Here is a 16,479-nt window from a genome sequence, read left to right on the forward strand (position 1 = left end):
GCCCTATCACACCTGTGAAAAAATGTTAGCTTGGGAACTTGGCAGTACCAACCTGGCAGTGCACCTGCCAGTGCCACCTGGGCACCTTGTCAGCAGTGCCAGGGTGTCACCCTGCCCACCTGGGGAACTCATATCACCTGGGAGACCCCCCCACGACTGCCATTTCATCTGGTACCCATTTCTGGGGACCAGTACTGAACGGCACTCGCTCCAGGTCTCGGAAGCAAGGGAGATTGATCCCACGCCTTGGGTAACTTGGGAATCTGCACATTAAAGTGAGACTAGATGTCTTGCTGTAATATGCAGATTTGCTAAAATGTGATCCCCCCCAAAATAAAAAATATTTAAAAAGGGGGCAGCACGGTAGCATTATGGATAGCATAATTGCTTCACAGCTCCAGGGTCCCAGGTTCGATTCCGGCTTGGGTCACTGTCTGTGCGTGGGTTTCCTCCGGGAGCTCCGGTTTCCTCCCACAATCCAAAGATGTGCAGGTTAGGTGAATTCGCCATGCTAAATTGCCCTTAGTGTCCAAAATTGCCCTTAGTGTTGGGTGGGGTTACTGGGTTATGGGGATAGGGTGGAGGTGTTGACCTTGGGTAGGGTGCTCTTTCCAAGAGCCGGTGCAGACTCAATGGGCCGAATGGCCTCCTTCTGCACTGTAAATTCTATGATAAAACTATGATCTATGATAAAATGGGCAGGATTTACACCGCAATGTCTTGCGAGATTGCATTACATCTCACGAGGCGTTGTGAGCCGGGTAGATCCCGGGAGGGGGGTCTCCCGACTTCTAACGGCCATGCTGCGCCATGGTTTCTATCGGCTACACTGTGCTGCGGTGAACTGCTTTTCGGACGCAGCGTGGCCATTAAATAGTGCCATGTTTTCACATGATTGGTGGGCGCATGTTCCTCAGAAGATCTTTGTTGTGCCCAATTTAAAATTCCAGTCACATAGGCTGTTGCCTTCAAAATTGCAATTTCCTGTTAATTGTCCTTTGCACAAAATTACAGGCAGTGATAATGTTTCAGAAAGCTTATATTGTCGCCAGGTAACTCCAAATGACAGCCCAAATAGCTGTCAAAAACAGCAAATGTCAAATATCTCAGTCTCGTGTGAGAACTGCTTCTGTCAATCAAATTTAATTTTTCCTTTTTTCTCTGTTATGTTTTACTTGAGGAATGAAAGATTAATGTAAAACATTTTTTCTTCCTTCTTCGTTTTATGATATTCCCTGCCATCTAGTTTGGCAGACATTATTGAACTTATTTTCCCTCCATACTTTCAGTCAACTCATTAATATATGTAATTTGCTGCCTCTCTTGTGACAACACAACAGGTCTTGGTGCTACAGACAGAGCTGTAGAATTGCTTTAGGTAGAGTTCAAACCATAGACTTTATGTTCAAAATGGCTGACAGGCATCAAAATCAATACCCTAATGTTGTTTCCCATTACTATACTGAAGGAGATGAATCTTTCCACTGAATTCTTTAGTTAATACACAAGTTGTGTAAAAGCACTACAGATAACGATACACGGCCAGATAGATGTGCAGATTTTCAGACCTAATTTAAAATTTAAAAAACTGAATTTCCAACACGGTAAGACAATAACTATCTTTAGTATCCTCTCTTTATCCCCCATGTGACTTTTTGGAACTATGTCATCCTGACCATCTGTACTGCAGTAATCCATTTACTGCGGATCCTGTTTCTGAAACATCTTGACTACTTGGAGATCAGTGACTGGTCGATCCTGAATGTACAGCATGAAAGTGACCTGAAATTGACAAATAGATTGTTGAGAAAGAAATATGGCTATTTGAAACTGGGAATGTTTGGAATTAAGGAGAGGCTGCATCATTATGCTTAATGTATTATCTGACTGGTTGGATGTCACAGAACGTTGAGGATGCACTCTGTAATACAAATGATGACAGCTGTTGATTTCCTCGTACTAGTAAACAGCATACAGTATCGCATGGGGAAGATATTCTTCACAGTGATTGAGATGAATATGCAGCTGAGGAAAATGTTCACAATTATTAATATTTATGTGTTTTTAAATGTTTCCATTTTAAGTCTGTTTAGAAATGAGCAGTTTTACGGTTAAAAGAAGAACATTATTGAGTGCTGGTTTGATATACGTTCTCAGAGAGAGGATATTTGTGAATGGAGCACTTCTTCAACTACATTTGGCTTCTTGCACTCTTGCATCAGAATCAGAACAGACTAAATGGAGACCAAACCTCCCTCGGTGACCCAGCGACGGTCCAATCTCAAGGACGCTGCAGCACAGTGACTTTTATTTCCTACAAGTTTAGCAACAATTTCTGTTAAGGTCGATGCTGGAGTTTATGCACCACATGAACCTCCTCTCGCTTTATTTCGTCTCATCTTATTAGTGATTTACGAAAGAAAGGCTTGCATTTATAGAGGACGTCCCAAAGTGATAATAGCCAATTTGCACAAGGCAAGCTCTCACAAAAAGCAATGTGGCAATGACTGGATAATCTGTTTTTATGATGTTGATTAAGGGATAGATATTGGCCAAGTCACTGAGGAAAACTCTCCTGCTCCTCTTCAAAATGTTGGCCTCAGGTCTTTGATGTTCACCTGAGAGGGCAGACAGAGCCCCCTCTTGGCTTTTCATCTGAAAGACGGCATTTCCAACGGTACAACACTCAGGATTGCACTGGAGTATCAGTGTAGATCTTTGTACAAAAGTCTCTAGTGTAGAGCTTGAACCCACAAACTCAGTAACTCATTAATAACCATTTTATACTGGGAACCCATGCCCACATGAAACTATACCAAGACTGTTCACAATCATCTCATGGAAGTCGCAGATAACCAGCGACGGAAGTTACTTCCATCTTGTCATTCCGCAATGCATTTGAATTCAAACATTGAAACTGAAAGGGCATTTGAAACCCCACTATGCCAGTCAGTCATGAACTGTGTTAGTCATGAACCCAAAATTAACAAATATTCTATTGTCCGGTTCGGTGATGCAATGTGGCAAATTACCAATGCACATGAGATGAGGAGACCTATGTTCAAGTCGACGCATCACAAAGTTCCTGATCTCACAGACCCTGGCGAATAGATGGCAAGAGAAGGCCAGGAACCACGACACAGAGAGAAAATACACAACGGAAGAAGGGATGGCGGGTGTGGTCAGAGCACCCTTTGCATCGTATTGAACACTGGTCGCTTACTTTTTTACTGTTTTGGCTGCTGGTAGTGCATGGCATGGGATGACCAGTATAAACGAAAAGTGGAACAAGAATTTTGCGCTTAGTTTTTTTTTAAAGCCAGTGGTTTATTATGACAATGAGATCTGGTGAGAAAGAACTAATTAATCCTCATTAAAATCCCTCATTTTAATCATTTAAATTTCCAAAGTAATGCACTCTACTCTTTAAGTGACCATGTTCCTGCTGAATATATTGTGATCAACCTCTGGGTACCACCTCCAAATTTCAATATAGCATATTTGATTTTTGATGAATATAAAACACCTAATTTTCTGAATGTCTTTCTTGCATGATGTTTGCATCAACCATGTTAAAGATACCTCGGACCCGTTTTGGAGGATTGGTGTGGTATGAGTCCCTTCGCAGGGTGAATGCTACACCATCCTGCGCGAGGTTGAGCTTGATACAGATACAAACAGGACAAACAGAGTTGATTACGAGGGCGGGGCGGATGCTTTGGTGTTTGCGTTGCTTTTGGCCCAGCGATGCATACTGCTGAGCGGGAAGCAGGCAATGCCACCCATTGCTGAAGCGTGAATGGGTGATTTGATGGAATTCTTGTACCTCAAGAAGGTCAAGTTCACGGTGAGGGGGTTGATCAGTGGGTTCGATCATAAAACCATAAGACCATAAAACATAGGAGCAGATTTAGGCCACTTGGTCCATCGAGTCTGCTCCACCATTCAAGCATGGCTGATATTTTTCTCATCCCCATTCTCCTGCCTTCTCCCCATAACCCCTATTCCTCTTATTAATCAAGATGGTGGCCACTTATTTTGCACTTTAAAGAGCTGGTCACTGTTAACTGTTAGTAGGGGGGCAAGCGGGGTGCGTGTCCTGGGTGGCATTTCTGTTATTGGGGTTCCTATTACCCCAGGGGCTGGTTTAGCTCACAGGGGCTGGTTTAGCTCACAGGGGCTGGTTTAGCTCACCAGGCTAAATTGCTGGCTTTTAAAGCAGACCAAGCAGGCCAGCAGCACGGTTCAATTCCCGTACCAGCCTCCCCGGACAGGCGCCGGAATGTGGCGACTAGGGGCTTTTCACAGTAACTTCATTGAAGCCTACTCGTGACAATAAGCGATTTTCATTTTCATTATTACTGTTGTTTGTATTTTTCTGATATATGTATTGGTACTGTTGTGTTTTGTAAACGTTCTGATATAAAATGTGAAAATTTCAATGAAAATAAACCATGTTAAAAATGGTGGGTGTGCTGCTTCAATGCTTTCTAAAAGCAGCTATTAAGAGATGTGGCAGCATTTGAGAGCTATTCTCCAGCATTTATATCCCCTTCCAATTGAAATATTCTTCACCTCTGCTTTACACTTCCTCATGCCTGGGATCACCAACTCAACATGAACAATCATTGATATCAGGCATGTCAAACCTCTCTGACTCAAAGTCACTGCACATGCCCATTAATTTCTCACTCTGTTCATATTGCAATGCATAGAAATGTCCAGCCTATTGTTCTCCTTGATGTTATAACCGTTTTTTGTTATAACCAATAAATGCCAAGGCTTCTCAAAGTTCTCAAAGATATTTACATTGAATTACACAGAATATAAAGCACAAAGCACATCATCTGAACCCTACTGTTTTTAAATGCTGTTTTTTTTAGATATGGCGAACTTTGAGAATGGTGAAAAACATCTAAGTGTATCCCAGGGAAATGCTGCTGTTGTCAAGGCACCAAGAATTTCTACCTTCCCCCGACCCCAAGTCACATGGTTCAGAGATGGTCGGAAAATCTCACCCAGTAGTCGCATGTAAGTTTTAACAAGATGACCTTTATATTGTATTTTGAATTTAAAGCTACACTAATATTATATTAAATAATGTCATTACTTCAAAAATAGGGAGACTATCTTCGGTGCGTTTTCAATCTTTTGGTTATGTCTGTTCTAATTGGGCCCGATTTAGACTCACTCAAAATCCACTCTATTACACAGAGCTAAAGTCAAGCTCTATATCTTCTTCTGTTTGAACACTGAATGCTGGTGGCATTATTAGGACAGGTGACTGAGCCTGTCAGTGAGAGAGAGCAGAATAATAATCAGTGAGGTGCAGTCATTAACCCAGTTTGCTCCAGCATCAATTGTTTATGGTAATCCAACACCCTCACATTGTCAGGGCAAAGTGAAAATATGTGAATGATAATTTTTGGCAATTGTGTGGTTTTTAAAATCAGTACTAATGGTCAAACACTTTTTTTTTAATGTAACTTAATTATTTAAAAACAGCTGCTCTTTCTTCCAGTCCTGGGAGGGAGAAAGAGTAGGAAATGGCCTGTAACCAGGTTACGGTAAATCCAGAGCATTTGTGTTGATTATTCAGCAGAAAACCATTGTATAACATTATTAGGTTCCTGGCACCTGAAGTAGGAAATATGGATTAATTGAGGTTCATAAAAATGCATGGTAATAAAACAAGTGTTGTTTACAGTTCCTCTGAGGAGATGGAAGTGAAGTATGGTATTATCTCTTTCTCCCTAACACATTGCTTCTCCCTAACACATTGCGTGCAAAAACTGAAAAACTATTTCTTTATATATAAAGTCATGCGCTTTTGCCTCGTCCTTTCATTATGGTCAATTCCCCTGCCAATTACCAAAGGATCACTGGTAGAATTCCAAACGTAAGTGTCCAACAGCTTTGCATGACAACCCTGCTTCATTTGTTTCTGATGTAGTTGAAAATTTGAACTTATGTTTTGCCTCTCGATTGTGATTTTGTATTATGTTGATTTCTAGGGATCTTTATTTGCCGGTTGTTGCGTTTTCGATCGATAACCTGTTTTAATGAGTTTTCATTAAGTCAATAGTTTGGTATTCTTTTTTATATTACCTTTTGCATTCGAAGCCATTCAGGATAGTAGGTAGCCTTCCAGGTTGCCATGATGTGGGCTGTATGTACGTTTAAGCCACTTGCTTTTGAATATGCATACATTGATAACTTCAAAATGTAAATCTCCTTAATCTAAGTACATGTTATGTATTCGAGTTACACAATTGTGAAATGTCACGTGATACGTTGTGACATCAGTGGACAGGCTTTTGGAAGTTCACCATCTTACGCTGTCAACATCTCTTAAAAACATAATGCAGCGTTTATTATGAACTGAAAGGGTGGCACCTCTACTCCTTTTATTTTTTGCAACAACAACAAATGTATAGGGTGGCACAGCAGTTACCACTGCTGCCTCACAGTGCCAGGGACCAGGGTTCAATTCCGGCCTTGGGTGACTGTGTGGAGTTTGCATGTTCTCCCCATATCTGCATGGGTTTCCTCCGGGTGCTCCGATTTCCTCCCGCAGTCTAAAGATGTGCAGGTTAGATGGATTGGCCATGCTGAATTGACCCACTCAGCACCCCTCCTCCTCCTTGTGTAGATTCATTATTTCCAAATAAGGGGCAATTTAGCATGGCCAATTCACCGACCCTGTACGTCTTTGGGTTGTGGGGGCAAAATCCACGCAAACACGGGGAGAATGTGGAAACTCCACACAGTGACCCAGAGCTAGGATCGAACCTGGGATCTCGGACCGTGAGGCAGCAGTGCTAACCACTTCGTCGCCATGCTGCCCATTAAGGGGGGCTTTTTATGATCATGGGGAGAAAATGAGTCGCCTATTGGCACACCAGCTGAGGCGACAGGCGGTTTCTCGAGAAATTGTGCAGGTAATGGACCCGGGTGGGAGGATGATCTCTGCCCCAGCAAAGGCTAATGAGCCGTTTAAGGTTTTTAACCATAACAAGAACAAAGAACCAGGAAAAGTACAGCACAGGAACAGGCCCTTCGGCCCTCCAAGCCTGCGCCGACCATGCTGCCCGTCTAAACTAAAATCTTCTGCACTTCCAGGATCAGTATCCCTCCATTCCCATCCTATTCATGTATTTGTCAAGATGCCCCTTAAACGTCACTATCGTCCCTGCTTCCACCACCTCCTCCAGCAGCGTGTTCCAGCCACCCACTATCCTCTGTGTAAAAAACTTACCTCGTACATCTACTCTAAACCTTGCACCCTCGCACCTTAAACCTATGCCCCCTAGTAATTGACCCCCTCTAGCCTGGGAAAAAGTCTCTGACTATCCACTCTGTCTATGCCCCTCATAATTTTGTAGACCTCTATCAGGTCGCCCCTCAACCTCCTTCGTTCCAGTGAGAACAAAACAACTTTATACAACCGCTCCTTATAGCTAATAAGGGGACTCTGACCTTTACAAATCCCCAAAGGGCGGGTTGTCAATGCTGGAGTTCTTGGATGGTTTACCTATCCTGGTTGTGGAGCAGGAGAGAAGGGAGGTACTGGATGCCCTGCTGATCTTAGAGGAGGTTATGAAATGCATGCGTCTGATGCAGATAAGGTGGCGGGACTGGACGGATTCCTGATCGAACTTTACAAGAGGGATGCCGGACAGCTGACACCGTTGCTGTGAGAAATGTTTAAGGATTCAATGTCCCGGGGGATGTTGCTGGCCACATAGGCACAGGCGTCGATATCCTTGACCTTAAAGAAGGATAAGTATCCGGCAGAGTGTGGGTCAGAACACCCTATTTCATTACTGAATGCAGATATGAAGTTGTTGACAAAGGTCTTGGCTATACGCTTGGAGTCCTACCTCCCAGGGGTTTTATCGGAGGAGCAGACGGGGTTTGTAAAGGTAGGCAGTTGTCAGTCAATGTTTGGAGACTGCTTAATGTTGTTTTGCCCTGTCTCCTGCCCCTGAGCTGGAGGTGATTATTTAATCGGATGCAAAAAAGGTGTTTGCTCGGGTGGAGAGGAGTTATTTGTTTGAAATCTGTAGGAGGTTTGATTTTGGGCCCAAATCTATAGCTTAGATCCAGCTCTTATATAGGGCTCCTACCATGAACGTTCATATGAATGCATTGAGTGTGAAGTGAAGGCAGATGCCCTTGACTTTGCATCGCTAATCGCCCAAAGACAATTTCTGTTTGGATTGAAGTCTTTGGTCCCACCAAGTGCCCTGGCGTGGTTAACTGACCTGATGGAGTTTTTACATTTATTAAAAAATCAAGTTTATCCTGAGAGGGTCGATGGAAGGGTTCTTCCGTCAGCCATTCATTTCCTACTTCAAGGAGCTGGTCACCGTCACCTGTTAAGGTGCGGGGGTGGGGTGGTTGGGGGGGGGGGGGGGGTGCAGGGATCCAGGGGATTGTTTTTTGTTCTTTTTGGGTTTGGCTTTGGGAGACGGGGGTTGAAATATTGTAATTGTCGCATGAGTATGGTTGCGATGGTGTTATATTGGAAAAAACTTTATGAATAAAAATATTTTTAAAAAGAAGACAAAACTGGCGAAGAGGATTCCGGCCATAAACAAACTTCGCCGAAGGGGTCATAAGAAAATCATCACTGACACTTGGGTTGAAAACCAGCGATGAATTTGTGGAAAGTGAAAACAATAGAACACCATTTAGATGGTAGAGAGGCGCCGGTGAGTCAATCGATCAATAGCGACAGCCGCTAGAGCGAAATAATTTTGAAAATTAATTAGGACACAATTGTGAGTTAGTGGGGCATATCTTTCAAACAAAAGTTTCAGGAGTTCGTACTGCTTGTAGCAGGTAAACGATGTGGAGACCATGCGGGCTGTAAGCAGGCTGCAGGAAAGGGTACCGAGAAGGCTGCTGACTCTGCAACCTACCACTCAGGAACTGATAGTCCAGGCAAGGGAAGAACTAGTTTGCTTGTGGGCATGGAAATTGTTTGCTTTATGGAAATAATCGGAAAGGAGAAAGGCTGAATAAGCACAGATTAGGGAACCGGGATCCGAAAAATGGCAAGAAAAAGTGGCACCATGGACACATTTGACGAAGGTTATGAGATTATGGACTTCTGATGAGGCAAGGTTCCAATAATATCTTGTAACAAATCAGACAGAGGCAGACCTGCGTGCTGTGACTTTTCTTAGCTCGGTTAGGCGAAACACATTAATTCAGTTACAAAACCTAGTCCACCCAGCAAAACCTGCAAAGAGTTAATGACAATCTTGGAAGAATATTTCTCTCCCCGTCCGCTGCTGATAGCTGAAAGGTTCCTGGGTAAAGCATTTTGCAATTCGTAGCAACAGTACATAAATTAGTCAAGTACTGTGAATTTGGTCAATCACTTGATGAAACACTTCATAAATGAAGCCGTCCAAAGGAAATTGTTGACTGAAGCTGCATTAACCCTGAAAACTACTTGGGAAATCGCTACTTCCATGGAACTTGCAGCGTCGGAGTAAGGAGAATTGTGGTAAAGTAGGCCACCTCGCCAAGACATGTTTGTCACACCAACTTTCATCTGCACAAACGAAGTATGCCAAGGAAAACACAGCCATTTCTGTTGGTGGAGTTTATCCATTAAATGTCAGCAATAAAGACTCACTCGGGGACAATGTGCTAAATCAGCTCAAAGAATTCAAACTTGCGGCGCGATTCTCCGCTCCCGCGCGGTATCGGAAGGCCGTTGTGAACTCGGCCGAGTTTCACGACGGCCTTGGAGGCCGCTCCTCGCACCCTATTCACCTCCAGGGGGCTAGGAGCGGCGTTCCTTAAATCTCGGCCACCGGGCCTTGACACTGGCGTCAAGGCGGCGCACCGAGAATGACGCGACGGCGGCGCCTAAGTGACATCAGCCGCGCATGCGCAGGTTGGCCGGCTCCATCCCGCGCATGCGCGGCTGCCGTCTTCCCCTCCGCTGCCCCGCAAGACGTGGCGGCTTGATCTTGCGGGGCGGCGGAGGGGAAAGAGTGCGTCTCTTGGAGACGCCGGCCCGACGATCGGTGGGCACCGATCGCGGGCCAGTCCCCTCCCGAGCACGACCGTGGTGCTCACTCCCCCCTCCGCCCCCCACAAGCCACAAACGAAGCTTTGGCGCCATGTTCACGACGGCAGCGACCAGGTGTGGTTGCAGCCGGCATGAACAGGTCGGGAACGTCAGGCCGCTCGGCCCATCCGGGCCGGAGAATCGCCGCTCGCCGTTTTTCACGCGACCGGCGATTCTCTGAGCGGGGGTGCCAGGGCGGCGTGTCTTAATTTGCCCGGCCCTCCCGCGATTCTCCCACCCGGCGTGGGGAGCGGAGAATCGCGCCCTTGGTGTCTTATCAGTTAAATGCTTTTGGGTTTATTCAAAATGTAATGGAAACACCATCAAGGTGGAAGTGGATACAGGAGCTGCAGTATCGCTCATACCTGAGACAATACACAATCAGCAGCACAGTGGTTAGCACTGCTGCCTCACAGCACCAGGGATCCAAGTTCCATTCTGACCTTGGGTGACTGTGTGGAGTCTCCCAGTGTGTGCCTGGGTTTCGTCCGGCTGCTCCGGTTTCCTCCCACAGTCTAAAGATATGCAGGTTAGGTGGATTGGCCAAGCTAAATTGCTCCTTCGTGTACAAAGGTTAGGTGAGGTTATGGGATGGAGCTGGGGAGTGGGTCTGGATAGGGTGCTTTCTCAGAGGGTGGGTTCATATTCGATGGGTCACATGGCCTTCTTCTGCACTGTAGGTATTCTATGGTTCTATGAAAAGCTAAAACATCTACCATTACCAACATCAGATGTTTTCTTGAGGACATACACCTGAGGTCATGCAACTGAAGATTTGCATCAAGATAAATGTTGAAATTTACGGTCAAAAAGGGGAGATGCCCCTCCACATTGTCCAAGGAAACTTTCCAGCCTTGCTTGTTCGATATGGTTGAGGAAGATAAAGCTCAGCTGGACCACCGTGAACCAATTCCACAAATTATATACAACCACTTCTGAATAAGTAAGCGAAGGTATTTGAAGAGTTACTTGGATCCTTGAGTGGAAATCAAACTCAAGACCAAGGCAGACAGTGTGCCTAAGTGTTTTAAAGTGCATATTATACCCTCTGCCATCTGGCCAAAAGTGGAAGAACTTGAGCAGTTAATTGAGACAGGATGCATTGAGCCTTTTACTGGAAGTGATTGGGCAGCACCAATCGTTCTTGTGTTAAAAAGGGATGGTTCCGGAAGAATATGTGGGGATTTCAAAACCACAATCAACCTAGTATTGTGGAATAACCATTATCCTCGACCGCTTATCGAAGATTTATTCGCTGGACTCTGAGGGGGCCAAAGATTTCGCAAAATCGATCTTCCTCCAGCATATTTACAGATGAATGTGGCTGCAAAGTCACAACTGTTACTTACCATCGAGACAACATTGGGGTCTTTTTCATTGTCGGAGATTTTCATTTGGGATAACTTCGGCACCTGCTCTTTTTCAGAGATCCATGAATCAAACTCTGGGTAGGCTATCTTGTGTGCAATGTTACCTCTGACATCCGTATTACAGGTTTGAATGATGAGGAACATGCAAAGAATTTGGAAACTACTCTTGGACATTTGCAAAATCATAATCTTAGAGTCAAGAAATAAAAGTGAAGCATTCAATCAACTATCTGGGTTATATTATTGACAAAGACGGTTTACATAAAGAACCAAAGAAGATGGCTGAGATCCGAGAAGCTCCACATTTACTAAATGTAATGCTGTTGAGGTCATTTTTAGGATTGCTCAATTATCATGGCAAATCCATTCCGAACTTGGCAGTGAGGCTGAAGCCATTACACACTTTGCTTTGTGTCAAACTAGCTTGGCACTGGACCAAAGAATGTGAAAATGCTTATGAAAATGTCAAAGACATTTTAAAGAGTTTGGAGTTATTGGTCCATTACAATCCAAAGCAGAGGTTACAGCTTGCTTGCAACGCCTCATCCCATGGGGTTGGCGCAGTTGTCATGCACATAATGCCCTCAGGAGAGGGATGGCCAACAGCATTTGCCTCTTGAACATTAACTGCCACTGAGTTGAACTGTGCTCAACTGGAAAAAGAAGCTTTGAGCATCATTTTCGGGGTAAGAAGTTCCACCATTACCTTTATGGACTTCATTCACTTTTAACTGACCATCGACCCTTATCTACAATCATTGGGATGTATAAGGTTAGCAGCCAGTCGATTGCAAAGATGGCCTTTGATCATGTCGGCACACGATTATGACATCCAGTATCGTAAATCAGAGCAGCATGCAAATGTGGACGCTTCATCTAGACTGTCATTACAAGTCAAACAAGATCAGTAAGCCAAACAAGAATCTGTTGAAAATGTTGTGAATATCTTGCATCTCTCTCATGTTGAAAGCTTACCAGTAACTTCATCTCAAGTACAAAGGTGTGCGAGTACCGATCCACTGATGCGGAGGTTATGGATATGATCCAAAAGACACTTTAACAAATGTGCACCGAAATAATCCAGCCCTCCAGCCCTACATCACCAGACAGTCCAAAGTGGAATTCTGCTTTGGTATATTCGGGTGATCTTCCTGCCATGTCTACCAAACAGAATCCTTGAACAGCTAAATGAAGGATATCTTGGTGTGGTTAGGATGAAGGAATCGGCATGCAGCTACTTCTGATGGCCTGGGTTAAATGCCCAAATTGAGGAGACGGTGAGGTTATGCCAATTCAGCACCAGATTAGAGTATACTCCACCCCTGAAACCTTTTTATCTGTGGGAATGGCCTACACAGTTATGGCAGAGAATTTATATTGACTATGCTGGTCTAATGAGGGGCATATATTCCTAGTGGTGGTTGATGCACACTCAAAATGGCTAGAAGTTGCAATCATTAAGTCCACAACAACCCAACAGGCAATTGAGAGACTAGGTGAGGTATTTACAAGGTTCGGAAGACCATAGCAACTCGTGAGTGATATTGGGACTCAATTAACATCAACAGCATTGAAGATTACTTGAAGAGGATTGGTTTCCTCCATATTAATCTGCTCCATATCACCCAGCAACCAACATGTTGGCTGACTGCTTTGTGCAATCGCTCAGGCATGCAGTAAAGGCATCGAGAGATCAAGGTTCTTTACCCAGACGTGTTAGCAACTTTCTAATGTCATCGAAATTCCATGCATTCAACAACACAAAGCTAATCAGTGATGTTCCTATTCCAGAGAAAAATTGAGAATGCAATTCAGCCTCTTGAGAACACCTACAACTTCGAAAATTATCAAGGGACAGCATCAAACACAAATGGTTGGAAGAAAGCAAAACTGAAAGAGTAGGGTCTTTAACCATGGGGAATGAATATTAGTTCGGACCTGTACAACAAGTGAAAAATGGACTTACATCATTTTGGCCAAGACAAGTCCGATATCTTACACAGTTCAAACAGATAATGTACTCTAATGAATATTGTGTTGGATCTGTTGTTAAAGTGTTTTAAAGAAGATCTGTTGGCACTGAAGGAGTAACGGGGGAGGGTTGTTATGTATTTAAGTCCAGTAAGAAGTCTTACAACACCAGGTTAAAGTCCAACAGGTTTGATTCAAACACGAGCTTTCGGAGCGTAGCTCCTTCCTCATGTGAATCTGGCATCTCCACATTATGTATTTAAGTAACACTGTTGGCTGGTGAAAGTCATGTATTATGCAGTGACATTAACGGAGCGTTTTGCCGGCTTTTGGAGAGTTCACCTGTAGAAGCGACATCTCTTAAACCTTGCACTATGTTTTTACAAACTTAAAGCTTGGAGCCTCCATTTCTTTTTCTCTTTGCAGCAACAACAAATATTTAACAGTACATGTATAATAAATATATACTTTTCCAAAGGGGTGTTTATATTACAGATGTTGGGTACAGTGCATGTTCACTAATGCAGTGCCAGCAGCACGGTTCGATTCCCGTACCAGCCTCCCCGGACAGGCGCCGGAATGTGGCGACTAGGGGCTTTTCACAGTAACTTCATTGAAGCCTACTCGTGACAATAAGTGATTTTCATTTTCATTTCATTTTCATGGATCATTTGCTATAATCACTTTGCTTTTATTGTTTCCATTGTCATAAACTGATCTCTGGTGATTTTATTGGGCAGGAATAAGAATGCATTATTAGTTATTAAAGTGAGAGAGTTGAGCATTCTGTTCGCTGGATATGACACCGGATTGAGCTAAACCTGCACACTGAGAGACACCAAAGCCTTCCACAGAAAGCCTGGCGCAGCAATTGAATAACATTTTACGCTTCAACTTTCTTTGTATCACAATTTCCAGTCAGTCCTGTGCCTATTGAGCAAGTCTCTGGCAGCAGGAATTTGCTCCCAAATTTACATTCGGAATGATGGGACCTCATTGATATGGGCTGATGTATGCACTGGCTGATTTTACTCGCTGTTGCCTGCTGTAGTGTCACAAAGTCTGCATAATCTACTACTGGAAATAGAATGGTCCCCGAACATATGTAACCCGCATCAAGGAAGCCCTTGTGGAATGGATCCTGATGACTTGTTGGGTTTAAATATCATCTGCTGTGTTGCTGAACCACAAAGACAAGCACCTTAGAAACCTTGATCTGCTAAGTTCAGTAAAAAGGAGATGAGCATAACAATGGTGTTTGTGGATAGGCAGGGAAAAGGATCACCGAACAGTCTACTGTGATTGACCTCTGCTGGAAAGCTTATGAAAGTGTATGGGATGAGAACAGGATCGGATTCAACTTTGATGTGCCCATGTCAAATAGGCTTATTGTAGTCACACTCGAATAAAGACTTGTATCAAGTCCTGTCGAGCTGCTGGTGTCTATGGGTCCAAATACCAGTGAGAGACAATGTCTGCCAGAGAATAGGTGGGGGGATGTTGGGGCAAAAGATTCAAAGCAATCCCTTCGTCAGATGGAGGGATAAGCAGATTATCTGACCAACCAACCGTGTTTGTATAACAATTTTGTTTATTATTTAATTACATTTTATTCAACAACAGCCACTACCATGAACGTCCTTCTGTGTAGTCACTAACTACTGCCTTGAGTTGTTCTTCTACCTCGTTCTGCAAGTTAGTTTGGGATGGGTTTTGCCCACTATTTATCCCCTTATCAATATCCTGGGGTTATCATTGATGTAAAACTGAACTGGAGCAGCCATAGAAATATTGTGGCTACAGTCATAGGCTAAGAATTCTGTGGAGAGTAATTCACCACCTGACTCACCAAAGCCTGTCCACCATCTACAAGCATGAGTTCGGAGTGCGATGGAATCCTCTCCACTTGTCTGGGTTTATGCAGCTCCAACGACATTCAAGAAGCTCAACACCATCCAAGACAAAGCAGCCCACTTGCTCAGAAAGCCATCCATCATCTTCAACATTCAATCCTTCCGTCATTGACACACAGGGACAGCAGTGTGTACCATTAACAAGATGCACTGCAGCAATTCACCAAGGCTCCTTTAGCAGCAACTTCCAAATCCATGGCCTCTACCACCTGGGAAGGGCAAGGTCAGCAGGTGCATTAGAAATACTGCCACCTGCAAGTTCCCCTCACCATCCTGACTTGGAACCATATCACCATTCCTTCACCGTTGCTGGGTCAAAATCCTGGAACTCCTTTCCAAAAAACACTGGAGGTGTACTTGCACTACATAGACTGCAGCAGGCAAGAAGGTGGCTCACATCATCTTCTTAAGATCAGTTAGGCATGGGCAATAAATGTGGAATAGCCAGCAACACCCACGTTCCATAAATGTCTAAATAAGAAAAAACTTATGTGAAAACTCAAAGATTACATTAAATTAATTTATACTTTACTGTAACATTGTACTTCATTAGTATTCACAGGAATTTAATGGAAAAAGTCTCAGATAATTCTGACTTGATTTCAGTTGGTAATTTGAAAAGTGGCATCAACTGCAGCGGTGTCCTAAGAACAGAATTTTAATAAAGGCACACAGATTCTGGGCAAATTAAATATTTTGCAGTCAAACTGAGACTGCTAAGTCTTATCAGGACTGCACTCCAAAGAGAGAGAGAGAGGTGCAACATGACAAAAAGGATCTTGCGTTAAAATTATCAGGCTGTTGCAGACATCAGCCTTTGTTGAGCTGTCATTTCACCATGAAAAGCCTGAGACAAGCACTGCCGTCCTCCGTGTCAGCAGTTGCATTCAGGCCAAATTATTCAATTCTTTGCGTTGTGCCGGGTGCTTTGTTTAGCATTACAGCATTATTCACCTTTGTGCTGATTTAACCTTGCAATTGTGCGTATGTGTGTGTGTGTGTGTGTGTGTGTGGCATTATCAAGCTGGAAAATGGAAATTTCCATCCGGTGACAACATAAAAATCTCTGGTCAAATGTGTTAGCTATCAAACGCAATGTAGTGTACCACAGACATCGACCTGTGAAGAAGTC

At 43.8% G+C, this 16,479-nt stretch overlaps 1 protein-coding gene across 7 annotated transcripts in view; it reads left to right on the forward strand.

Annotated features, from left to right (window-relative positions):
- The window catches only part of sdk2b (sidekick cell adhesion molecule 2b), a 1,143,109-nt gene that overhangs the window by 704,460 nt on the left and 422,170 nt on the right, over nt 1-16,479 (forward strand). For all 7 annotated transcript variants that reach the window (XR_005458034.1, XM_038777821.1, XM_038777823.1 and 4 more), the window contains one exon: nt 4,884-5,031. Coding sequence is in view for 6 of the 7 variants with exons in the window: in XM_038777821.1 (XP_038633749.1) it covers nt 4,884-5,031 (148 nt within the window). In the remaining variant the exon portion in view is untranslated. The remainder of the gene's footprint in view (nt 1-4,883; nt 5,032-16,479) is intronic.

This window comes from Scyliorhinus canicula, chromosome 18 (genome assembly GCF_902713615.1).
Source record: "Scyliorhinus canicula chromosome 18, sScyCan1.1, whole genome shotgun sequence".
Lineage (NCBI taxonomy): Eukaryota > Metazoa > Chordata > Chondrichthyes > Carcharhiniformes > Scyliorhinidae > Scyliorhinus > Scyliorhinus canicula.